Source organism: Pseudopodoces humilis, chromosome 4 (assembly GCF_049639895.1).
Source record: "Pseudopodoces humilis isolate 2021_Gansu_Grassland_sample_001 chromosome 4, ASM4963989v1, whole genome shotgun sequence".
Classification (NCBI taxonomy): domain Eukaryota; kingdom Metazoa; phylum Chordata; class Aves; order Passeriformes; family Paridae; genus Pseudopodoces; species Pseudopodoces humilis.
In genome coordinates, this window is record NC_142203.1 from 75784379 (window position 1) to 75811208 (window position 26830).

The 26830-nt window shown below is 38.9% G+C and overlaps 1 protein-coding gene across 5 annotated transcripts in view; it reads right to left on the bottom strand.

Annotated features, from left to right (window-relative positions):
* Positions 1 to 26830, bottom strand: part of SMAD2 (SMAD family member 2) — a 49089-nt gene that overhangs the window by 16173 nt on the left and 6086 nt on the right. For 4 of the 5 annotated variants that reach the window (XM_014257054.2, XM_014257052.2, XM_005528080.2 and 1 more), the window contains exons 2-3: positions 21560 to 21852; positions 454 to 543 (exon numbers count right to left, since the gene is read on the bottom strand). In XM_014257054.2, the coding sequence (XP_014112529.1) occupies positions 454 to 543; positions 21560 to 21795 (326 nt within the window). In that variant the 5' untranslated portion in view covers positions 21796 to 21852. The remainder of the gene's footprint in view (positions 1 to 453; positions 544 to 21559; positions 21853 to 26830) is intronic. The other variant, XM_088054075.1, reaches the window with a different exon arrangement.

Genomic DNA, 26830 nt, shown 5'->3' on the forward strand with positions numbered 1-26830 from the left:
TTAGAATTTGCCCACCATTAACTACTGAAGAATTTACAAACAATTCTTTAGTAGCTCATATCAGAGCCAATTAGCATGATTTAACTGAAAGCTTGTGGCATACAAAGCAGTTTAAACACTTTGCAAAATTAGGTCTAAAGAATTACGTTTTCCAACTTTATTACTATAAATACCAAATCACATTAGAGCTTGCATTTAACAAGTCTTCCCATTCTTTCAATAGCACTGGCATGAAAAACGAATAATTGTAGAATTAAGAGTTTCATTGGTCAAAACATCAGCTGTGAACACACTGATTTCTACAGTGGCAAGGAAATACTTCAAAATGCTGTACTATGAGAGGCCTAGGAATCATTGTAGTCTATTTTATAGCTAAAGCATCCCATTACAGACCCTCCAAAGCCAATCCCTCCCACAAGATTTTTATGATGCGAGAGAGGGCAGAATATTCACCTGGTTTGTTCAGAGAAGCTGTAAAGGCCTGTTGTATCCCACTGATCTATCGTGTTTGGTGTACTCAGTCCCCAAATTTCAGAGCAAGTGCTGTGCATAAATTGAAAACAAAAACAAAAAATTGATATGAATATGGAACATGGTTATTCAAAACACCATGATGTCAAACATGGAAAAATGTACAGAATACTTCCTTTCACATAGAAGATAGAGCACTGTTAGACTGGCATTTAAACTGACATCTCATGCTATATTTTCTATATGAAGGAGGCTATCAAAATGGAACAAGTGATTCAAGGTAAATGACAAATGTTTTTAAAGGTGAACAAGTTCTCAGGTTTTCAGTACTTGATACAGTTGCAATGTTCCTTAAAACAGGCAAAACTTCCTCAGCCTAGTTCTTTACAAAATTCAATTTTAAAAGGTATTTTCTGGGTTGGGTTTGGTGGTTTTTTGTTTTTGTTTGTTTCTAAACATAAACTGCCCTAAGACTTCAAACAAAAGCCATGTATATCCGAAACCGAACATCACAATCTAAAGTTCAAATACCCTACAGCATTAATCTCATTTTCCATGCACACACTAATTTTCTGCTATTCCAAAAAACAGAAATCTAAACTCTGAAGAAAAACACATTATAGCAGATATAACTATTTTCTGTACTCTCCTTGATTAAACAGCTAAATATTCTTTCACACAAATATGCAAAACAGAATGTACAGTGTAGTACCTTAAGATTCAACTATCACGTAAGAGCTTTAATTGCTAAATCAAGCAGGAGAAAAAGAAAGGCATCTAAGCCTTTAACAAGCTGGTTCAAGGAACAGATCACAATGGGAAAGATAAAGTTACATTCAGTCATAGACACAAACTTAAGCAGAGGCAGATTTAAACAAAGCAAGAAAACAGCATAGGATTGTGAACAGGCAGCAGATTTTCAGAAGCATAAATGAAGCTCAGTTCTATAACATACTTGCTCAGTGACCACTAAACAGAACAGCGAAAACAGACAATTTATTTTATATAAGTAACATACAACTAAACCTTGCACCTCAGAAATGAAGAGAATTTGGTTCACAAGCAACTTGAATGCAGCCTGAAGTTTGGCTGGCTGCTACACTGCCTTTAAAATTAACAGCCTCTGAAAAGTTGCAGCAGGAAGAATCAAAGGTCACCAAACTTCTGATTTTAAATATAAGTGTTGACTGAAATTTAAATTACCAACTTTAGCCAATAGACTCAAGTTTGGATTGAGTGCTTAAGAAAAGTGAGAAAAATTCATTGGTGTTACAAAACAAAAGAGCAGATAGCACATCACTGGACTTGAAACCACTTTCAGGACTGACAACCACCTCAATTCCACATTGACTTTTTAATAAAACCTAAGTGTTGGCAGCTGGTGAAGGCAATGAATGGGTCTTGCTTTCTTCTTGCCTCTACCACACCTCAATTCTAATGCCACCCCAGTGAGGCTGAAATGTGCATGCATGTGAGAAGCAACCCAAATCAATAAACCCAGTCTAACCTGAGAACAAACATGGCTGAAAATACATATTTTGAATTACTTTTCAGTCAAATCACTTCCATTCACTGTAGCTATATGAACACTACAAAGAAGGAGTATGTAACTGTGGGTGGAAATGACCTGCTTTTATCACAAATAAATATATTAAATAAAATAAGGCCTTTTAATATATTACTGATTATAGGTACAAGTAAAATCTTGTACTAGATGACTTTGCCTAGTAGAGAGCAGCAGAGAGCCAGAGATGAAGGCCCATTCTATGGCACAGATCCTGCTCTTCAGAAAAGCCAACCTGCTCTTGCTGAAAAGCAACCTTGTGCATCCTGAACAAGCTGCATCCACATCAGACTCAAGCAGCATCACAGGTCTCCAGAAGGAGTGGGCAAAGAGGGATTCTGCCCACGGCTGCAGCCTCTCTCTTCCACATTCCTAAGATGTGGTCAGAACTGTGGGCTGCCAGAAGCTTCGCAACGATTGAAGTAGTTGCCCTGAAGACACACGGGCAGCCCGTGGGACACCAGGGAGCATCTCTGCTTTGTACTGTGTCCTTAAATACACACCACAACTGCTCGTAAGATAGAGCATCCTGTACATGCAATTAGAAGAACAATCAGCAGACACAAAGCCTGCTGCATATTAATTGACACAGTGAGCTCTGACAGCTCATTACCTTTGAGCACTGTATCCTTCATATAAAGCAGTGCTCCAAAGCTGATGCTGTCACACAGATTACACATTCCCAAAATCATGGGGTGCATCACTGGTGGAAGCATGACATGCCGTGCATTTGGTTCACAAGGCTTTTGATACAGCACATGCAAAAGCAATATTTCATAGCCCTTAACAAAACAAGATGAGCATGAACAGTACTTTATATTGCTAACCTCTTCTCTCTATAAATATTCAAAGCTGACAGCATATTCCACAACCTACAGAAAGACAAACAGTACCCTGAAGCGGACTGTGTGACAGAGCCACAGCTTGGAATGAAGCTCAAAGCACCATGGAGGGTGACCAGCCAAGGCCAGGAGGCACAGAAAAGTGATCAGTCAGAGCAGCAAAACTGCTCCAAAGTCATTGGTTTACATGACACGCTATCTTCTGGTATGCATATCTGCTTAGAGCTGGGATTAGTATTAGTGTTTTATTTTTTCATCTACACCATGACTATACTTAAACTCCAATAATGCACAATCAAACACAGAAGAAAGAGCCTGCAGGAAATTATTCCATATGAGCAGTGAAGTCAGCTCAACAAAGCTTTTACTGTTTGCTGGTAGAAATGTCTAAAGAAATAAAGAGGTTTCTCTACTTCCTGCTGACATAAAAGATCCATTGCCTACAAGGTGCAAGACCGTCCCCTCCCCACGTCACCTAAGCAATAAATCAAGACTCTTAAAATTCACACACACGCACACCAGATCAAAACTAAATTCCTCACAACCCTAAAATCCACACTTCATACACAGTACTTCCATGAAAGGCCACAGTATGTTCATTCATACACAAGTCATCACCTGACAGAGGGCAGGCATGTCTACTCATCCCTGAAAGGTGGTGCTAAAAGGTGACTGAATTCTGAAATATGTTTTAACCAGCACTAAAACCATCTGAAAGTAAGACAGGAGGTACAGATTTTAAGTAGTGCAAAACTACTGCCTCATAATAAACAGGAATCACTCACTCCTAAATCTACCTTTCTGAGGCATCCAAAATCCTGTGTGATGCAAAGAGTCCCTTCCATGCTTTAGTTCATAAAGATTTCAGGAGAATAAAGTACTACCATCTGTACTCTTAAGTCAAGTCTTGTCTGGACATATTCCCAGGCCCTGGAACACGATCACGTATGCTAGAAAGCAGCTAGGACATTCCCCAGCACCAGGCTGTGCCAATTACTGTTCTCCCACACAATTCCCAGGTTTCTGAGTCTCACAGCACTGGGACCTGCTCACACTGGACAATTCAGATGCAACTCCCCTGCTCTGCTAGCTAAGGGCTAAAGAGAATGGACAAAGCAGTCCTGAGCCAGTTGGACAGTGCCTGGGAATGTTCCCAGGCACGTTTAATTTATTAGGAGGGAGGCAGCCAAAATGTATCACCATTTCACCTTCGGTAACCACTCAAGCTGAAGCCTGGAAGCCTGGAAACACACTTCAGGCTTTGTATTTTACCAAACAAGGGGGTCTGGTTTTGAACTCGCTGTACACTGTTATCACTGGTAAGCCACCATCATTTTCAAAATGTAATTTGGCTTCTGTGTTGCTGTATCTAAATCTTTTCTGTGCAGACTGTTCAAATATACTCCAAAACACAAGTTCAAAGCTAATGTACTTCCTCTCTCCTGGATGCTTTCATTCCAAAGAGTATTTTCACTGCTGTTCTCTAAACAATTTGTTGACAGAAACAAGTAAACACGTGGTCAACAATACAAAAGCCAGTTTTTTATCTTTTCAACACTTTCCAGCAGTAGCTCCCAACAGCAAATCACCATGGCCTTTAGCACTCCATGCTTGAAGAGCAGATTGTTACTTCTGCAGACCCCACAAGTAAGTGAATTTATTGTAAGGGACTCCAGGGATATAAAGCACCAATTTGGCGTAGTTTCCCGGGTGATGTGGAGGTCTAACAAGAGAAAACTATTTCCTAGTGAAAGGAGAAAAGATGAAAAACTATTTGCAAGGAGTAAGAACTGCTCTTTAAGACCCAGGTACTTTGAAGGAAAAGTCCAAATCTAGCAGGTATGTGGTTAAGCTGCTACACACTAAACCTGGAACAACTGGGGTTTGGGAATCTTTAGGACTGACCAGAGGAATGATACGATAATGAAAGGATCAGACAAGTTTATACATGGTGGAATCAAAGTTACTTCTGCCAGAATCTTTCCCTGAATGGAAAGGGTTGTAAGAGCTGGTGTTTAAACCTTTTTATCTGCTAATGAGGAGCATCATCTCATATGATACTGTGCATTTCTGGCAAGAAGACTCTTTAATGTGGCTATCAGCATGCAACAGTACACAGTATGCCTTCACTTCTTCCATTTCATCATTTCCTTTAACAGGAAAATCTGAGTTCCAAAAAACCTGTACTCTGGGCAAGAAATTACCTACACAGCAATGAGCTGTAGCAAGGCTTCACAATTTTCAGCCAAAACGCCAAAACTGACTCTTTATTCAGTAAGACAGAAAACACTGACATACACAAGAAAAATATGGACACAAGAAAACCCCAACTACTGAAGATAATCTGAAAGTATTTGTATTGCCTTATCTGCACGGCACGGATGATGTTCCCAGTCATTACTCCACTACCTTAGTGGAACAACAGCTGACTGTGAGTCTACTACAAGAACTGGACTATCAAGTCCTGGAAATGCAGATCAGTTATTAATCTGCCCATGACAAATGAACATGGACAAAGCACAGTTTGTGCTACACTCATAAGTAAGCAATAAAATTGCTTTAATGTAGTATATTTCTACCAGAGGAATAATGTCCCTATCAAAATCTCTAACAAAAAAAAAAAAACTACATGAATGAAATAGTTTAAAGAAATGCACTATACGGATCCTTCTGAGTCCAAAAATACACACGGATCTTCAGTTCCATCAACTGGAACACACCGCCCAAAACAAAGTTCTTGTATTTGATCTGATTAGGTGGTAAAGGACACTCTCCTAAAGTGCAGGAGAACACTGAACAGGGTAAGATGACCTGTGACAGCACAACCTCATCTCAGTGAATACAGAAAGACATTTGCATCTTGGCTTGCGGCTGCAGTAATTCTAAACTCGAAACATCAGCAGTTGGAGATGTATATACACAGATCAATCCACAATCCCCTCACTCATGTCCACATGCCAACTGGTACTTAAAGCCTACTGGTACTCAACATAGGCTGCTTAATCAGGATCAGTTTCTCAATGCAGTTAAAAAGCCAGATGTAGTGATTTGCAGATCCAAGCAAGTATGTGTAAGTATTGTCCAGATATTCATGGCCACAGCATCAACAAGCTGGTGTCTACACCTAGCACCGCACATACTCCAAGATATCCTTGCACTTTCCCCATGAGTATTTGCAAAGTAGGAGATATAAACAGGGATAAAGGTGATAGATCTTATCAACAATTCTCGTTTTTATAGAGATCTGAGGCTGTAGCTGAAAAAACTGAAGCCAGCAGAGTTCTAATCAGTATCCTGTGCACCAAAACTATCATACACAGTGCTTGGGCTGACCTAGGTATATTACAGATTGTTGCTACTATGAATTTATTACCAATTTTTACTGAGAAACAGAATGGACAACTAACTATCCTACCAATATTTACAGTGTTGGCAATGCTGTGTGCTCAAGGTACTTTTTGTATCAAAAGAAGTGTGTGCAACAAGTAAAACATCAGATGAAAGCAGGCAGAACCACTTCCAAGGTATTTACATATGAAGTACCAGAAACTCTAGGAAGAAGTTGTTAAATATTGTCACAATTAATATGTAACTGCAGTTACACACTTCTTCTCTAAAGTCTTGCAAGAGGAACAACTTTAAAAGAGCTAAAAGGCACTGAGTTCAGTCGGCAGCCTCCTCTTTACCTGAAGTGGTAGCACTAGAAATATGACAAATAAAACCTGAAATGCAAATAGCATTGTGCTAGTCAAAGCCCACATTACACAGAAAACATTACAGAAATGGCCTTGGACATTTAATTTGCCTATTTGTGAAGTATTACACTGAGCCCCTAATATCCTTCCTGAATCTTTCACATCTTTCAGAATCTGCAGCCACTAACAAGTCTGCCAAGTTCATGTTTAAGGCAATCTTCTCCATTTGCCTTTCTCCTGCATCTTATAATCATGAGCCTTTCTCCCACTGAAACTAATTTGTCTGCCCCTACATTTTCTGAGGCATTGGTAGTGCTGGAACTGTGGCTGAAATGAAAAATAATTTCAGTAGTCTGTGACAGTACTCCATTATCTATTTCAAAATGGGAGATGAGAATCAAAGTCAGTTTTCCAATTCTATAATTCTCATGCAATATCTTTACAGAAGTGAGCCTCTCACACTGTTTCACCTCTGTTTTTATTCAAAGACTAAACAAGAAAAAATACTACAACAACAATAACAAAAATAACAATAAACATAATCAGATTTTCACTTGAATTAGACAAGTTACTTATATGAGCACACAGGCACATTTATACCAGCCTAACACTTACTACTAGGTTTACAACTTTGACTGTTATTTTGTCAAGAAGGCAGAAAAGAGGCAGAAAATTTGCTTTAAGAGCTATACCAAGCTATCCAAATTTGAGTTAGAGCAATAAGAAATGGTCAGACTTATGGAATCCCATTTTCTCATAACAAATGAGCAGTGCCAGTGTTTTAGCATTGCTCACGGCTGCCTCTCTAAAATTTACCTGAGAAAACAGATTGAAGTCTGCAAATTCGAGATCTGTACCTTATATACAAGATCTGTACCTTTGTTTTTTTAAAAAAATCATAGAACCAAGACTTCAAAGCAATGTAGTGAGCAGGAAACCAAGGCAGGAACACCACAACACTGATTCAGCCTCCAGTTTATCACTGGTGTGGCTACACTGAAGCTGCACTCCTGTGAACACACTGCCCATTGCATTCCACTCATTCTACAATTGAGAAAAGGACAACTGAATTGATGTATGGAAGAACAGAATCCTAGAATCCTTCCTCTCATACCATTTTCCTTCTTCCTGATGCAACTGAGATTCAAGAACAGCTAAGGAGATAGCTAACAGCTAACTCCAAGCTTTTGGAGTCAGTTCAGAAATGGTCTCAAAGTCTTCTGTAAGAGGAAAGACTGAATTGAAAGGCTTAGGTGTAACAAAGATTAAACTAAGTCAGCAATTAAAAATGTTCACTGGCATACACACATACATGAGTACATGACTATTGTACTCAGCACAGACAGTTCCTACCAAACCTGCCTGATCATGGTTTCCTTAATTCTGGGTTTCAATTGAAAATATGTGTAACTGTTTTTATAGTCTGATTTGACAGTCCTTTCTGTATACTGACAATTAGCACCTTTCCCTATCACAGCCTGAAATGCCTACAAACCAGAGAGGAGCAATGCTAATTATATTACCTGTCTTTCCAAGTAGCACCTCAGCTAGCTGTATAGCCAACTGCCTGAACAAACATACTCTAAAATGCAGCCTGGTTGATTTAAGTGTCTCAGCTACTGAAATGCACATTGCTTATGTTTCTTTCCCCCATGCTGGGGTTGACAGGGGAAAGGTTACTTGCACTATGATCACCTAGGAGCAAAACAACCTGCAATAAGGACATAAATGCTAAGTTCCTTTCATGACATATCTACCTTCAAATTATCCTTCAAATTATTTTGCATCCCTGCAGAACTGATCAATGTTTTCACTTGCATCTCCAGCATCCCGTATTACAGTGACAAAATGTCATCTGCCCACTTAAGTGTACAGAACCAGGCACACACATTCATCAAATGGAATGACCCAAAGCTACAGCAATTAATGTCAAAAAGCTTGTCAATGACATCAAGTTACAGAGGTCCTGATCTCATTATTTTGCAACAGAAAATATAAAGATTCAGTAATTCAACATGAATAATGATTTCTCTTCCAATCACCTGCTAGAGGGATGAGCTAGTAAGTTAACAAGTGCCAAATAAAAACAGGTATGAATTATTTTTGAAAATTATCTACACTGCTCTGTAGTGGCACTCTCCTTTAAGAGGAGCTGGACAAAGGTTCTTCCAAGGAGATGATTTTGTGATAGATCCTGGGGTAGAAAAGCAGACCCCTAGAAAAGTTCTGTTAAAGGCCAGTACTAGCAACCAGAGTAAATGAATATTTACATGTATTTACACATAAATATAGGTGGATAGTTTAGGCAGTTGCAGGTAGCTTGCCACAAGAAATTCCCATTCATCAAAAGAGAAACAGAGCCTAGCAAGTCTAGAAAAAGGGCATTAAGTAATGTCTTGCAGAGCCATGGACTGAATCTTTATGCAGAACTGAAAGCACAGGTTTCTCTCTCAGCACAAACTCAACAAAACAAAAGTAAAAATGTGGGCTGAGCATAGGCACTGAGCACCTACAACTAGGAGTGCTTCCTCAAGTGTCTCTAACCCCTTAGATATTATTATACATATTTAGATATATATATTTAAGCAACTGGCCTTATACAGTTTCTAAAAAATATTTTTTTTAAAAAATCGGTTTTCCTCCTTCCCCAGAATCCAATTTATGCTTCAAGCAGAAGACACAGATTACTTGCTGAAAACTGTAACACTACCTTATCTCCCTGCCTCCCTCTGCTCTACATGCACATTCAGGACACACTACAGCCAAGAAAGATACATAAATGTATGTGCATATTTAGTGGAATATAAATCAGGAACCATTACACAACCTCTCATCTTTCAGAATGCTTTTACGAATAAAGTTTACATAGAATTTTATAAAGTATATTCAAAACCATTACATCAAATACAAAATGCAGCATCTGAACCAAGGAAAATGACTTAATAACCTTCCTTATAAATGGATGTATGCTAAAAAAATTAACACATCAAAATAGCCAGAAAAGCAGGAGGCACAGGATGCAATTAACCTCCCTAACACTGTGGGAAAAGAAAAAAAGTCATTGAATAACTCCCATTTACTTCAGATTAAAACTTCAAGGATGTCCACAGGGGACACAAAAGTGGAACGTGATGTACCAAAGATACTGTTAGAGCCAAACATTTGAGCTGCCCAGTGCTTGTTCCAGGGCCAGTAGCTAGTTTTCTCTAGTTCTGCTGAGTGCCAGGCCAACAAGTGATCTTGATGAACAGTATATGCTTCTGTTGCCTTTTCTAAAGGCACACTTCTTCCTGGTCACATGTGAAACTAACTGCCTACATAGGCAAAAATACAGATATAAGGCTCTTCAAAGCACTTTATTATTCTCCCTTCTCCCAAATCCTGACATGCTAGCCCAGTGTTGTCAGACAGAATAAAGCAGCCAACAACAATCAGCACTACCTTTATTTTTCTCTCAAGGCTAGGAGATCCTGGAAGGATAACACCACAAAGTTAAAGAGCAGTTTTCCCAGGATGCCATGGAAACCAAGCTGAAGTAAAATATTCCTTTCTTTTCTCATTGTCCATATGGTCTGTTCAGACACAGATCTGATCAAGGAGTTTCTACTCTCAGCTCCAAGGCAGGTGGGGAGTATGCCTGAAAACTTCTAAATGACAAGGTCAAGCAACACAGAGGTGGTGTCAGGACTGAGAAATAAAAGGCATGCAATGCAGCTCAGCCTCCTTCAAGACTCAGCAGGGAGCTGGGCCTCAAGTCTTATGCTCAAAGACCAAAGATGTGGAGCATCCAAAAGCAGCCCACGGAAATCATGAGCTAACAGCTTTGTTGGGAAACTTGCCCTGCAGTTCCCTCCCCTCAACCAAACAGCACAGCTTTCAGCAGTTCTACATCTCACAACCACTGAAGCAGTCTAACTGGAGGTAAGAAGAACCTAAGCAAGGAAAAACTGCCCCCAATCACGTGTTCCAGAACAGCCATCAAAACCAATCACTCCTAGATGCCCTGAATCTAGTGAAGATAACAAGTGTACAATAGCATACACAATGGCAGTTCTCTAAAGACTAACTAAGCAACGGTGGGAACCCAGTTAAAAAAAAAAAAACAAACAACAAAAAACAACCAAAAAGGGAAAAAAAAAAAACCACAAAAAACAAGCCCACGCACAATACAGGAAAACCTATTGCCACATGAACACACAAGCACTGAGGACGTAGATGTTTATGCTTCTTGAAATGGTAACTTGGAATTCCTACACTGCTTTCATTTGTTACACTATTACATCCAATAAAGGTTTTCCAACTGCTGCAGTTTCACATCTTTAGAAACCTAAAGTATTCTATGGTATCAGGCAGTGGGTTGAGAAGACACCCAGTGCATTTTCACAGGTTAAGGCTGTATCATTTTTTACAGAACTGAAAATCAGAAATATCCAAGAACAAAGTACATGTATATGAAGAGCTATATATCACAATACCAGCTGATACATCCACCACAAATTGGTTTGTTAACAGTTGACAAATCTCACAGAAGATCATACTTTCAACAGAAATTTAAAAATGACCTTTATCTCAAGTTCTCTAACCACTATTAGTCACAGTAGGTGTGATGAAAGCTTTCCCCACAAGCTAAAAGGTACAGTTACCAAGCAAGGGCCAAGTCAAGTAATTTTGCTCGAGTAATCCATCATCCTCCAAGTGGGTGAGTGGCTGATGCTACCACTTGCGTGGGCTATTTTGCAACTGATGGACAGCTGAGAAAACATGAGATGTTTTGATTAACCTTCACAAACTACGGTCTATTTGGGGTAGTGAAGGGGAGAGATTAGCCCTTCGAGGTATTTGTCCACAGTCCTCAAAAAGTATGTAACCTTGGTAAAAAGGTTACACTTAGAACAACAGCTATAGAATCTTTAAATACCTCATTTCAAATTGAACTTTACTCTGGACAGCCCCTACAAATTACACACCCATCTTGAAAAACTCAAGAAGAAAAACAGAGGTGATACGCTACGAAGTGTTCAGTGCAGGGAGGCCACCACAATCCCTGCACCAGCCCAAGCTATTCATAGCTGGCAGAAAACTGGTGAAGCAGAGAATACACTGACCTTGATCCATATCCCAAACAACAGACTGTCTTTATGAAAACTTTTAGAAACACCAACCAAAAACCACAAAATTATGTCTGACAATGACATCACCAACACTGACAATGCCCATATTTCATGATGAAAATAAAGAAAATTCACAACTAGCAAGGAAGCAAGAAAAAGCCTTTAAGAGTTGCATTGTTCAGATAGAATAAAGCAGTATTTCATTTTTAATATGCCCCTTGCATGTTTGCTTAGATATTATATTACTTTATATGCTTTTAGTAAGGCAAAATAGCCAAGGTGCCTAACTAGAAGCCTCTACTCTCCTCAGGACCAGAAGAGAACATGGGACCCTACAGCAGATACTGTCATCAGAAAATTGGAATATGTAGGAGACACCTCTAGAATAAGAACCAAATTTACTTCCTGAGTTTTGCTGACTAGAGCTTAGGAAGAAAGGATCTCTTAAGACCTCAGCCAAGTCCTGAAGTCTCTGACATCTTGCTCATGATCCACACCCACAACACGCATCTCAAGACTGTGCCCACAAGTGCTCTTGCCTCACATCCAATTGCTTAACAGGTAAAGCACTTTCCCAGGACATCCAACAGTTTCTTTTCCTCACTCCGCCTACCAGAAGTCAGCCCTGATCTACCATCATCTGCCCTCTGCTGAGGTAGCAGTTGCCCTGCTCTCTGTCCTGCGGCAGCCAAAAAGATGGGAGTTTCAAAGGCTTAAGGAACACTAACATTTAAGTTAACAAATATATGGATTTTGCTGGAAGGAAAGCTACTTAAATCCTTCTTGGAATGTCTGTGGTTGCTGGCCAAAACATTGAGGGGTTCCCAGAGGATCAACAAACACACTGGCACTTGACTCCAGTAAAAATGTCTTCCCATCAGTGAACAGAATTACAGAATTTTTTAAATGACTGCCATTTAAGCAGCTTGCACTAGGTAGAGCCCTTCTGTTTTCCTCCTGTATTCATCTTATTGAGACATACAGTGGACAGCAAATTTTTGGGTATTAACTGTGTTTAGACACAGCATTAGTCTGCAAGACAGGTACATGGGACAAACAGAACATTCAAAATTAAAATGCAAAGGAACTGAAAAAGCATTTTTATCATTGGTTTTGTGGAATTCGTGGGTATTGACACATTTTAATTCCTTTCCCTGGTACGGCTGTTAATGGTATACTCAAGATCCCCCCCACTGTAGCAGAAGGGGATATTTATGACATAAAGAGAAAAAAGAATTATCAATGAGCTTGGGTGACTGGAGGCTGCGCTGCTACAGGTTTATGCAAACAGTGCAAGTTTCAGAAGCCACTCCTGAGAAATGTAGTTGGAGTCTATGAGATGAACATTTGAGTAATCTGTTAGAGACAAGGTGTTTCCAGCCAAACACCTGAGTCAAAAACCATTTCAAACACAACTTTCTGTGCCTCAAAGGTGTAAAATTCCACATCAGTTGGTACAAGCTCTTCTTCATGTTCAAACCTTCAAAACTACAGGGGGAGTTGAAATGATTGCAAGTATCAGAGGAACTCAACTTGAAGCCTTCCACAAAACTAAGGAGAAGTAAAGATTAGTTCTGGGAGATAATTCACTAATTGAACTAAACAATAACTTTCAATTTCTGCATTTATGCAAAACTGAGTATGCTTAATTTGCACCAGGCTTTTGTCTACCCAGTACTCAAGAAAAGTACAAACCAAGCACCAAAAAAGAGGTCTGGTTACCTCCAACTATGAGTAAAGGTTCTAAGTGAAAATTTTCAACTCTAGTTCTAAGATTTGTTTGTACATTTTGTAATGAAAAGTCACAGTTTGGAGGATCTTTTCTGCACAAACGCTGAAGTCAGATTACTGTGCAGCACTTGTTCAAGGGGATTTCCCCAACCTCATTGTTCTTCTGCCAATTTTAAAGCATATGCAGCGAGATGTGAACTTACTCCAGCTCCCGATTGTTCTCTTGTATCCTGCCAGTCGGCTTCAAACAATGCAAATGACAAAAGCCAAAGAAAGCTGTTCATGATGAGACTTACGGCATTGTACTACACAGTAAATTTTAGAAGCTTTCCACCAATCAGCAGTGCAACTGAGTCAGAGTAAGTGAAAAAAAAAACAACCCAAGTAGTAAACAAGACATGGGAAATTACTTTTATTAAATTACCAGGTGTACATTACAAGTGGGATTAAATCAGTAGGGAGCCTATTAACCAGCTATTTGAGTTCAAAGCTTCAGCAGTAAAGGAATTGCAGTATCTTGTTTAGCTTATAAATTCTTCCCAGGCTAACAGCCTAAGCTACATATTTGTGAAGTTTTTCCTGTAAAATTGGGTGGGTTGTCATAAAGCACTTACACTAGTAAAAACAGCACTCAGGTGTTTTGTTACAGTACCAAGAAAACTAAAATGGCTGACTTCTACAGAAGAAGAATATAATGAGGAGAGAAATCTTCACCACACTGACTAGCAGGCCAGCTATAAAGGAATGAGCTACCACAGTAAGCTAGGGTATAGTTTAGCATAGACTGGGGCTGAGTAAAAACTAATTCCTTTATTGGCAAAAAAATAACTATTTATGAGATAATTTTGGGCTCAGTATTTACAATAAAGCACAGTCAACACATTTTTTTGGAGTGACTAATACATCTTAACGGCAACATGAACTGTCAAGATGCAGGTATTACTCTTACTAGTCAAAGCTTTCTAACAGAACCTACTGTGCAGGTAAGTTGCTCAAGTGAACAAAAGTACCCTCAGCATCAGTTGTTAATCTTAAAATTTATTGCATATTAAAAAAAAAAAAAATCAAGCAAACTTTAACACTTATTTTTGGTTCAGACTTTTCCTGCTCCTTACCATTAAGGGAATCCTAATGAAGAGCAGCATTAACTTGAACAAAGAACTTTCAAAAATTCTAACCAGCCACATTTTCACCCTCAAATTTGCTTTCACATCACTGATACTCCAACAGCAAAAAATACTTTAAGTTTACTTCCTAAACAATTAATATGCCTTATAGCAGTGAAGGTGACATTTTTGCAATCCTTAAAAGAAAACAAACTCCACTTAGAGACAGAAAAAATGACAGCAGATTAAAAACATAGGTTACCTGGGAAAAGGCAGCAAAACCAAGGCCAGAATTTCCCAGCCTTTATCCAGAATTCCAGTTAGTATACAATGTAATCCTCAAAACTCAACATTTCTTCCTCCTGACTTGAGAGACAAGCTCCTTTGAACTATACAGCATTTTGCTAAGTATCTTGCACATTTGTATTTTTACACATTGACCTAGCTCAAATGACATGCCAATACTCTTTGCTTGGCACACCAACTCTAACAAATTTTGTGGGTAAGTCACATGGCTTCCTGAATTGCACGAGCTTAAAACTGGCAGCCTGAAGTATCTCTGTTTAATACTCTTAAGACTTCCTTTTTCAGGATGACATCATTCTAAGATGCTGTAACCTGAGCTATGTCTACACTAAAGCTTAACCTCAGCTACAGCAATTCACTCCTCACCACCAGCCACAGCTGTGCCACAAAACAAGTTAACAGTTATATTTGAGAATTTGTAATTAAACCTCACTCAATTACACTTGAATGCAACTGCTATTCTTAACTTCAGCAAAAAGTTCATCCCGTTCTAACCCCTGCCGTGGGCAGGGACACCTTCCACTGTCCCAGGGTCCTCCAAGCCCCAGTGTCCAGCCTGGCCTTGGACACTGCAGGGATCCAGGGGCAGCCCCAGCTGCTCTGGGCACCCTGTGCCAGGGCCTGCCCACCCTCCCAGCCAGCAATTCCTTCCCAATATCCCAGCTGGGCCTGCCCTCTGGCACTGGGAAGCCATTGCCTGTGTGCTGTCACTCCTGTCCAAAGTCCCTCTCTTGTAGTCCATTTAAGGTACTTGAAGGGGCTCTAAGGTATCCCTGGAAAGAGACTATTCCAGTAGGAACTGGCAATAGAGGAAAACTGAGCTATTAGAGAAAAAAAGCATTACCTTATGCTCATATTAATCCTGCATCCTACTCCACACACATAAATATAGCAACATCATGAATCAAATAGAAAACTAACAAAATTTGGTTTTAGACTATAATGTGGGAATTATATTGAAAGGCTTAATAAAGAAGGAATAATCATATTTAACACGATAGCATTACCAACATTGCCATATTAACTGCTAAACTCAAGAATTAAGTTTCAGGGAGACTTGAAGTTTCCCAGAGAAACTTCCCCTGCCCCCCACTTTAACTGATGAGATCATGTCCTATGGCTTTGACTTGAGAACAAACTAAGGGCTACCTGTACTGCTCTCCTCTGAAGTAACCTATTTTGGGGAAAGATATTAAAGCCTGAAAACAATTCTACAAGCCATATCAGCTTGACAAGTCTGCACTATTAGTGATCAAAAGCATTCCTAAAACTAGGTTACTGCATGCAGCTACGTGATCACTTTCCTGACAAATATCCCCAAGAAATCCAAGAAACCATGCTAACTGGTAGAAAAGGGTTCGTTTTTTTTTCAATAAAAACTGTGCTCAATACACCTAAATTTACTTCTTACTCAGTTATGTGGAGAAAAAGGCATCAAAAAAGCATAATTTTAAAGTATTTGTTTGTTTTCAAATAGCAGTTCCAAGCCAGTTTTCCCATCTTTGAACAGAGCATTTCTTTGCTCAGTGTACTCCTGCTGTTGACTCTTGTGCAGTTTGACCAGCACCTGTAAGTTCCATGTTTGGAGCCTCAGAGTAACTAATAAAGAGAGCCAACCTTCAGAAAACAATTTTAACATGTGCTGTAAGCCATGCCTAGGCCTCTTGTCTTATTCACAGTGCTAACTCACTGCAGGGAATGAGGAAAGGGCTGCGGGGCAAGCATCCAAAGGAATTACATTAATAGAGAAACACAGTTTCTTTCAAGGATTTTGATGGGTTAAATGGCTCTACTTTTACCTGTTTAATAAATTTTCATCAGATTCTGAAGTTTTAAGTACTGAGGCATTGATACATCTGAAATACAGCAAAATTAAGATACATTGGATTTATTTCCTGGATACTTTAAGCAAGCCTAAGAGAAGTAGTGTCAATAGCATTATTCACTTCAGCATCAAGAGCAGTCTTTCAGGCTCAGAAGTCACATGGATATTTACTTCACAAAAAACCCCTAATCAAACAACAACCAAACCCAAAAACATTACAGCCTTCAGATGCTATCAATGTATAATCAGTGCTACTGTGTTTTTACATTCTTTAAGAAAGAATATCAGGAAGGTATTCTGAATGCAACCCTTAAATAACAACACCTTATTTCCCCAGAAGAATCAGAGTGTGACCAATTCTGTAGGAGCAGTTAAACAAATTATCAGCCTTCACTATTGGACGAAGTGCAAGCCATACAAGTACGGCTTTAAAATATTTGAAATGGTACTACTTCATCCTAAAAAACTCTAAGAAGCACCAATGTTAATGAAGTTGATCGGTAATTCCAACCAATCACTTCATTTTGTAGCTGTTGTTTCACATTCCCAACACTCCCTCACGATCTTCCACATTCCCAAAACTATGGAATCCATTGTAAGGTTTTTTTCTTTGATTCTGAATGGAACAAAAATTGAGAATTCAACTCATATCGGAAGCAGAAGCCAAGTGCTCTAGAAATCTAAGTATAGAGTGTAAATTCCACAGATCATCTACATTCTTACTCTCCGAGTCAAAATTAGGAAGCTAAAAAAAAAAAAAAAGCAAAAAAAAAAAAAGCAAAAAAAAAAAAAGCAAAAATAAGCATCTCTAAACCATGGCACAGGGCAGCTCTCCTCATGTTCAACAAGAGGGACAGAGGGCACATGTAAGACCAGATAATACTAGAACTGTAATAGAAAAGCTGTCTAAAAAGCAAGAGCTTGACAGGAGTATTAGCCCTTGATCTGCTCTGGAACCAACTGCTGTGTTTCACCTGAGATTCTGAGGCACCTGCATGGTACCAGCACCCCAGCAGAAAGCCTCTGAGCTGCTGTTTCAGAAAGCTGGTTTTTAAACCTCACTTCAGCCAAAAATCTGTCAGGGTGCTTTGCATCAACATTCAACATTGCTCTGCTTTTGTAATGCAATTTAATATAAAGCAGCAGTAAAATTTACCTCCTCTGCAGGAACTAAGGCCTTCAATTAAAGCTGAGATTCAAGTGTTAACTATACAGGATCAAAAACAACTATATACAATAGCTGTAATGTAACTACTGCTACTAATGTCAACAAAAATTTGTCCAAATTCAATGCTTCCCTTCCTTTAGCTTTTGTTTTTTAATTTATTTCCAATTTCGGAAATATAGCAGCTACAACAGCCCAGGTCACTATTATCCCAAACCTGACCCAACCAAACTCTTTTTATTAGTTGTACATTATAAAGCACATTACAAATGCAACTGTATTTTGGTCTCATTTAAAAGAAGCAAAAATAAGGCATGAAGCATATCTGTACTCTTTTTAAGACAGAAAATGACTCAGCTCATCACATAAAAATACTGGGATGCTTCCATACTTTGGATTCCAATTCTCTGTGCTGTTACCACTGAAGCAACTTTTTAAATAACAAAGATAAGACTGTCAATATGTCAGCTCATTATTCACTACATGGTATGGTTTGGTTTGTTAAATGCTTGACTTTCAGACGTCACTAGTTAGAAATCACTTCTGGACTGGCTTTTGAGGAACCAGGTCTTGTGGATGATGCCTCTGCACATGGCCATGGGAGGAGAGCTGGAGCTAGATGATCTTTAAGCTTCCTTTTGACCCAAAACATTCTAGGATTCTGAGATTCAAAAGAATAATCGAGGCTAGGAAGGAAGAAACTGTTCCATTAGAAGAAGGATGCTCACACTGTCTCTCCACTGACTGCATCATCCACCCATGTCAAAGCGGAATGAGAGTGGATGAAGACAAGCTCTTAAATGCCACCAAATTCACTATGTATTTTAGAAAAGTGAACTCACGTGCCAACATGTAGTTTCAGAATACACAGGGATTATGTGATTAGAATCCCACTGGCTTGCTGGGAGGATTCAGCAAGATAGCTACAAATTACTTAGAGGGCTAGTGTCAAAACGACTTCTGTACTTATTTAGCCTCTGCTCTAGATTACTGACCCACTTATGAAGAGCTAAGCAATCCTGCTGTGCAATGCCAACACCCACTCCATCTGTTTGCTTCTGCTTTCTCAGAACCTCCATTAGTCTCATAAGAAGTTGTGTTAATTACCACATGAGCAGCTTTTGTGTAGTACACATAGGATCAGCCTCCTTTAGTGTGCAGTCACCTTGACAAACAGCACAGGAGCAGAATACACCTGATTCAGCATGATCATCAATGACACACAGTAAGAAATGCAGATTTCTGAGTAGGTGACTTAATACAACTTTTGTTCAGGCTGCTTCTCAGTTTGGTGAAATGTCTGTGGGAGTTCAGATGCTTTAGGATTCAATGATGAAAAAGTATACTAGAGTTAAACACCGTATCAAACACTCTGGAAATCTCCCAGGGGACCAGAAACTTGTGAAACTTCAACTGAAACTTTTTTTAAGGAATAATGCAACAGTGACAAACAGAAGCATCCCACGACAGTTGTCAATATCTACACCAAATTAAAAAGCAGTAGTAGGTAAAACTAAAGCTAGCTAAAAAAATCAACACACACAAAAACCCTCCCCAAGCAGAACATTTGGAAAGCTAGCCCAGCTGTCACATCAGAACTGCATCTCAGCAGCTTGGCACCACAAACTTCCTGCTGACTAGTAAGGAAAAAAGTTTCAAATTCAGCATTTTATTATTTATCCCTGCTGATCTGCAGATCTTTAAGACACTCATTAAAGTGGGTCGCAAACAGTGGTTTCATTAACTTACTAAATCTAAGAAGAGAATCTCCAAGAAGTCATTACAGTACTGAGTTGACATTTATTCCTTGGGAACCCGCTGTCAAAGTGAAGTAATATTAACAACACAAAACCCAGCTGTGAAATACAAAAATTCTGTATGGCACTGCTGGCAACCTTGATATCACCCTGCCCCTTAATGCCAAAACCGTTTTTTAGTTTAAAATTAAACGCTGTATAATAGCCAACACCACCTGAAGAATGCTTACTGGCTTACTCTTAAGGAACTCAAGAGAAGTAAAATCCAGGTCCAGTTCTTTTTACAGCTGAGCGGAAGACAGAGAAAAGCAAGAACTGCTGATCACAGAATATTTGTATTCCATTTTAAAGAATTATTTATTATGTCTACTTTAGCATAAAAGGTCATGCAAGCATACTCTAGTCTACTATGAGTAGTATAGAAGCTCAAAAATAATGATGTATTAGAATACTCCAAGTACCTTCTAACGAAATTCATTGTAGACACCTATTTTTCTGAAGTAGCAGTTATCTACTGCTCCAGTATCCCTGCAGGAGAGCTCTATAAAATCCAAGAGCTCTAGAAGATAGATACACATTTTATTTCAAGTGTGTTTAACTTCTGTCCTATGAAACAACTTCGAATTTAGCACTTCATATTTGTCTCAGTAAAGACTTGATAAATACACAGAGTAATCACAAGAAATACATAACCTTACAGATTCCAATCTTAGTCTGCTGATACTACACTAAAACAAGAAAGTGCTAATGTTTTTTAATCAATTGCTTCAATCTGGAAAAAGGCAGAAGGTAGAGACAGAAATTTTTGGGTATATTCTAGGGAAGAAAATAAGAGCAGAGGGCAGCATTAGAAACAAAAGGTGAACAGAAAAGAGGAAGAAAAAAAAAAAGAATTAAAATAGTCACTCATTCAGGGCATACTTATGACTTTCCCAGATAGCTGTGTCAAATCGAAAACAGAATGCTGAAATCATTATCAGATAACAGCTACAACACATTTGATATATGGAATCATTAGTGGCACCAGTCAAATCTAGTTTGCACTATGATTAATACAAAGTTTAAAAGTAGCTAGGATGAATGTGCTAATACCGAAATGAAGTTCATAAAACAGATGCAGTTTCTCTCCTCTATAAATATTTTTGGTGTCAAGTGACTTAAATGCCCAGAAAAGTGAGATCCTCTAACTTTTCCATGGAAAACCACACCTGCGAAGTGATTTGATACTTCTGTCACACACAATGAGCTTGCCCTGGCACCCCAGTGGGATCTCAGTGCAACATGAATCAAGAGCAGACTGCATAATACTTACAAACCCTTGCTCTCGCACAGCAGTTGCTATGAATTAAGCTGGGAAAGTCAAAGGGGTAGAATGCTGGTCGTTCATCAAAATGTTTATACATATCAGGAGCAGAAGAGCAATTCTAGAAGTACCCCATGTTATTAAACAAAAAGTGCTTTCATTAAACAGTAACAATAATTACAGTAAATTAACTGGTCTTCAGACAACCTGAATTTCATCCAAAGACAAAATTTCCCTTTTTAAGGATAATGGAGGCAGCTTGCACAACTTCAGCTAGCAGATATAACCAAAAATAATTAGATTACTGAAGTGTTGACCAAGGAAAAACTAGTCTTTTGATATTTTTTGAAGGGAAAGTGTTGGTTCAAGCATGCCCCCCTCCCCAAGTATAGACAGGGTTTTTAAATATAAAGCATAAGGCAGTGCTACAAACTAAGAACAGTGTTAAACTGAAATCATCAGAATACATACAAACAGGACCCTACATATCAATGAAAATTGAAATGTAACTAAATTGTGACTTCACAAAGCATGTGATTCAGTTATAAGGAAGCACTGTAATAATCCAATACAGAATCAAAAACATGCAACTGGTTTTTTAGTCGTTTGTTCACAGAAGGTCTGAGCATCCATTTAGTCATTTCCTAAGTGGCTGTAAAAATTTCAAATACAACAGCACTTACCTTGGTATTGTCACACATTTTGTATTGCAATTCTGAGTGGTAATTGCCTTCTCCAGTTCATCCAGCTGTCCTGTTTTCTTTAGCTTCTTGACTAAGCTTTTCACTGCTTTCTCACACCACTTTTCCTCCTGACCATTCTGCTCACTACCACCAGCCCCTGCAGTACCACCAGCAGATTTTTTCCACCCCAGAAGTCTCTTCACAACTGGTGGAGTGAATGGCAATATGGATGACATGACTTTCACCAGACAGGAAACTCAGCAAGCAATGAATTGGAGATTCCCGTCTGATCCCTAAAAACACAAACCAAAACAAGAGACATGTTACCACTGAGGTTTCACATGAAACAAACACCTGTCAGCCTTAGGACCTTTTACAGCCAAATGCCACAGGACACTGCATCCCCCCCGCAAAAAAAAAAATTAAAAAAAAAAATACATAAATAGCTCAGAAGTAGTCTGTACCATGGTTAGATACTTCATCGATAAAAGATCAAGAGATGAAGTTTGCTGTAGGCTCTTTAACAGCTAACACAGACCAAGATTACTGTTAGAATAGAAAATTAATTTCTTCTCAAGTCTTTTATGACTAAAGCAAACTTCAGCAAATACAGAAGGTAACTTGAGTCTAGCTTTGTAGCAGGGCTAGCCAGTTTTAGTACTTTATTAGTATTTTCCACAAGTGACTGGCAAATGGCATACACATATCTGCATGTTCTGCCCATCTCCAAATTAATTTAGCAGGTGAAATTGTGTTTGGAAGGTGATTTAGTCATTATAGCTTGACAGAAACCTTCCAACAGCCAGCCATTTCACAAATCTTTCCTCATTTTTTGGTCATGTTTTAAATAACTATCAATTTTTTTCCTTGGGGACATCAAATTCAGTTTCCCCCTAAGTCTAATAATAAGCCTATTCCTCCCTGAAATTCAATGGCCTATCGATAATAAATCTTCTCAGCTGGCAGCCCTTAAAATCAAGTCTTTCAAAATTCACTAAAGGAACAATTAAAATCTTAGTTTGCAGGCATCAGGGTAGTAGAACTGTCTGTTTTCAATTTTGATAGCCTTTCATTCAGTATAACTCCCTTAATATCCTGATCAGGATATTAATATAAAATGAAATATTAAAAGGGATGCTGAAACAGGAGCTATGTTTAGCATTCACTGCAATATGCACTTCAAATCATTTAAAAGAGAAATGATAGCCACTTAGAAAAAAGCATCTTGCTTTTGCAGCTTCCATTAGACTGGTTTTAGGCATTAAAATAAAATACCTGAAATCAACAGGCAGACAGCTGTTAGAAATTGCTCAAGGACATTAATGGTCCTATGGATGAAAGCATAGCTTTGAAGTCAAAAATGGTCCTATTTCTAGGCAACAAATGGGTATTTCAACTCCAGAAAGTTCCCATATTCCCAAGCTGTGTAAGTTAGTTCAGTCAGCTGAAAATACCTTGTTTTAGCTAAAAGCTAGCACTACCTTCAGGCTACTTGATTTGAGCTTTGAAGGCAGCTTACATGCCTCTCCAACCTGTACAGGCACACTCCCCACATCTATCCAAAATATACCAACTTCATCTTACTGAAATCGCCCACCTGCACAACGGCATGATTCGAGGTACTTCAGGCTACAGAATTCATGGCTAATTTATGCCTTCTCACATACTTGCAGTTTCAGTGAGGGCAAAGTCAACAAACACTAGATTATATTCTACAGGTAATTTAAGTCATAACTTTGCAACTTCACAAAACAGAACATTCAGTAGGCATGACATTTCAGTTTCATATAAATTACATCTCCAAAAACCGGCTTCTCAGAGCACCCAAAAATATGAGTGAATCAAGCAATGTAGTTTTCTGGGGTCACAGAGACAGAAGTTCTAATTAACAGGGACCAAGATCGACACTGATAATTTTATGCAAGTCATTGAAAATAATCCATCCTAAGTCACAGAATCACTGAGTGCTTTGGGAAGGGACTGTTAAAAATCATCTTGCTGCATTCTCTGCCATGGGCAGGGACACCTTCCACTATCCCAGGCTACTCGGAGCTCCATCTAACCTGGCCTGCAGCACTTCCAGGGATGGGGCAGCCACAGCTGCTCTGGGAAACCTGTGCCCTGACCTAACCACCTTCAGCGACAAGAATTTCCTCCTTATACCCAACCCAGATCAGCTCTCTCTCAGATTTAAACTGTTGCACATTTTTGTCAGTACAGGCCCTGGTAAGAAGTTAAAGCATTTATTTTCAAAGACTATAAAGAAATTTCCTTCTTCCAGTAACATTAAATTATTATCAAGTTGTCCCAAATAACTCCAACTGCAGGTTTTGTTGAGCATTGCATTTGAGGCCTGGCTGCAGCAAACAAGAAAAATAAACTGGACTGAAAACATTTTTTAATGAAACACTGATTCGGACTCTACAGTATCATAAAGAGTCAAGTCAACATAAAAGCTTCTTGACACAGGAAGGCCAGTTCCCCTTCCTTTCTTTCCTGTGGCACCACCACCTCAGCACCAGTGCTAATGCTCTTACACAAAGATTCAGCCAGCTAAGAGTAAAGACCCACCAATTTTATGGGTTTTTTGCCAAGTTAGTTCTCTTTCAAGCTAACGAGCTGCTCACACATGGTAGTGATGTACTACAAGTGATGTCAGATGAATTACTGGAGTGGGAAAAAGAACTCTAGCACCAGACTTCAACTGCAGTGCTAGTGTTGACTGCATAGCTGGAAATGTGCTTTAATTTAAATCATTTATTTTGGTGACAAAGCCGAATTAAGCAGCCTGACATGCTCTGAACCATTTGAGAGCCCGGCAGTGAGACACATTAGACCCCTAATGAGTACACCAGCAGCTCCAGAGATTAAACACACAGGCTTGCATGGCCTCCGCTGGTTGAAGAAATACACTCAGTTTCTAAACCAGGGAGCAGCAGACACTGGGAGCTTTATAAAAATACACCAGCCTTTGAACAAGGCCAGCATTGGGTACTTCAGAGGCACACACAAGAAATTCAGAAAGACTGAACTAAAGGAGACAACCTCTTTGGTTTTTAAGACCCTGTTTCAAAAAGCAGCAATTGATGGTACAGTATCTGAATGTTAAATTCAGGGCTGACAGATGTAGGCAATCAACCACCACTATCATTGGTGATCCACACACCAATTCTTATCCTTATCTGAGTATTTTCTGTTCTTTAGCTTTAAATTTGACACTTTTCAATGCCAGAGAATGCTCCTTTTACTGTCAGCCTTATAAAACACAGACTTCACAAAGGTCTCATTTACCACCAAGGCAGTAAACAGCCTTTTGGAGCCTATTCTTCTAGGCCTTCCAAACATTCTCAATGCTTTTATCCAACTTTTCAGCTTTTTAATACTCCCTATGATGAGATGTTCAGTTTTGCAGTATTCTCTCCCCTAAGAATGAAATATAATTTTACGTATTCTCCAGTGGTTTCTTTTTTTTTCTAACAAAGATTTGCCTTTCTGCTTCAAACACACATTGAGTAACTTAAGGCATGGAGCACAAAGGAATTTAGAAATTCTACACATTTCAATTTTTTTCTGTATTTGAACTCACATATGATTTTGACATATTCAGAGGAAAATAAATTTTAAAAAAATCTCTTTTCACATTTCCAAAAGACTGTAGCCTCAAACCTAACTAATCAGAAATTTCCTGATACTACACTTAATTTTATACAGTTGCCTTGCTGTGTGTGTTCATCCAGCTTCTGCAGATGTCAAAAAGCACAAATTGATCTGTTACCTCCATGAAAACTAGCTGTAAAAAAATCCAAAACACTAAGAGACACATTTAAAGAGCCCTTTCTAGCAATGACTTTTACAGCTTAGCAGCTATTTAACAAAAACACAACATACATCACAGCTGCAGGCTAGGAGTCTGGGAGGCTTAAACTAACTCTTTCCTTCTAGCTACTGTTTTGCCGTGTCAGGGATTTGCCAGGACTTATCAATAAGAATGTCAGTAAGTTATTCCAGTAGTGGCGCTGTATCTTTCAAAGGGTGAGCAGAGAGAATGTGACACAAGTAGGACAGGACTTCATTCAGCTTAATACTTCAGACAATAGTGATGAGTACTCACATGAGAGTATTTCAGCCAGCTTAATTTATGAAAAAGGCACTCTGCTCCAAGCCTAGAGAAGACAGTGCAACCTGCAAGGCATGAATGGGCTGAATTATGAGCAATTTGGATAAATGTTGATTTTGCAATGAAAAAGCAGCAATGGTGCATCAGCCTAGTGCTCCAAAGTCTCCTAAGGAGGCAAAAGGACACGCTACTCAAGGAAAATACGAACCTGGCTGTTTTCTTGCAGTCCACTCTCCTCATATTCCTTCAGCAATTTAAACTGTTACAACACAAAATTAAAGGCTACATTTCTACTTACTCCCATCAGAAGCAGTTCATGGACTTGCTGTCCACAAATCCATCTAACCATCTTTTGAACATGCCTTCACAACCTCTCGTGGCAGACTGCACGAGACTCACAGACTCTGTGGCAGTATTTAGCAGTCCACTGTTAAAATAACTACTTTTAGTAATTTAATTTATTCCCTTCCTAGTTTCAGAAAGTCACTCTTGTTCTACCACTGCAAACTTTGCTGAAGAACTATTTGTATTCACCTGGTCTGCAAGCTTCACAACTGTACACTTGAATCACATTTCTCCCTCAAATTAGAGGAGTTTCAGCCTCTCATCACAAAGAAATCTGAACACAGCTCACACAGTTTGGGATGTTCCCCTGGACAGATGCCAAGCCTGAAAGATTTAGTTTTCCAATTAAATTACGAGTATTTAAGACACTGCATAAGGACTAATCTAAGGACCACAGGAAAAAATGCACCAGCCTAAGGTTATCTTTGCAGTTATCCCTTTGGTCATATTATCCTAAAGCTCCCAACATTATAATTTAAATAAAAAGTACAAAGACATAAATTTACACCTCATGAGGAACTGGAGATAGAAGGCAGGTTGCACATGTCTGCTGCATAACATCTGTCAGGAGCTCAAATAAAAATAAGGAACCCTAGACCTGTGTTCAGTTCTATCTGTACCCACCCAGATGGTAGTAGAAACACCTTGTTTATACCAAAGGGTTTAAGAGTCACTGTTAAAGCTCATTTTTGACCAGCAAATCCCATTTCTATTCCTCAATTATAACTTTTACCTTCAAATGGATACAGTAATAGAATAAGCTTTGATCTCCTAAAGAACAATAATTGCATACACTGCCACAGCTGACA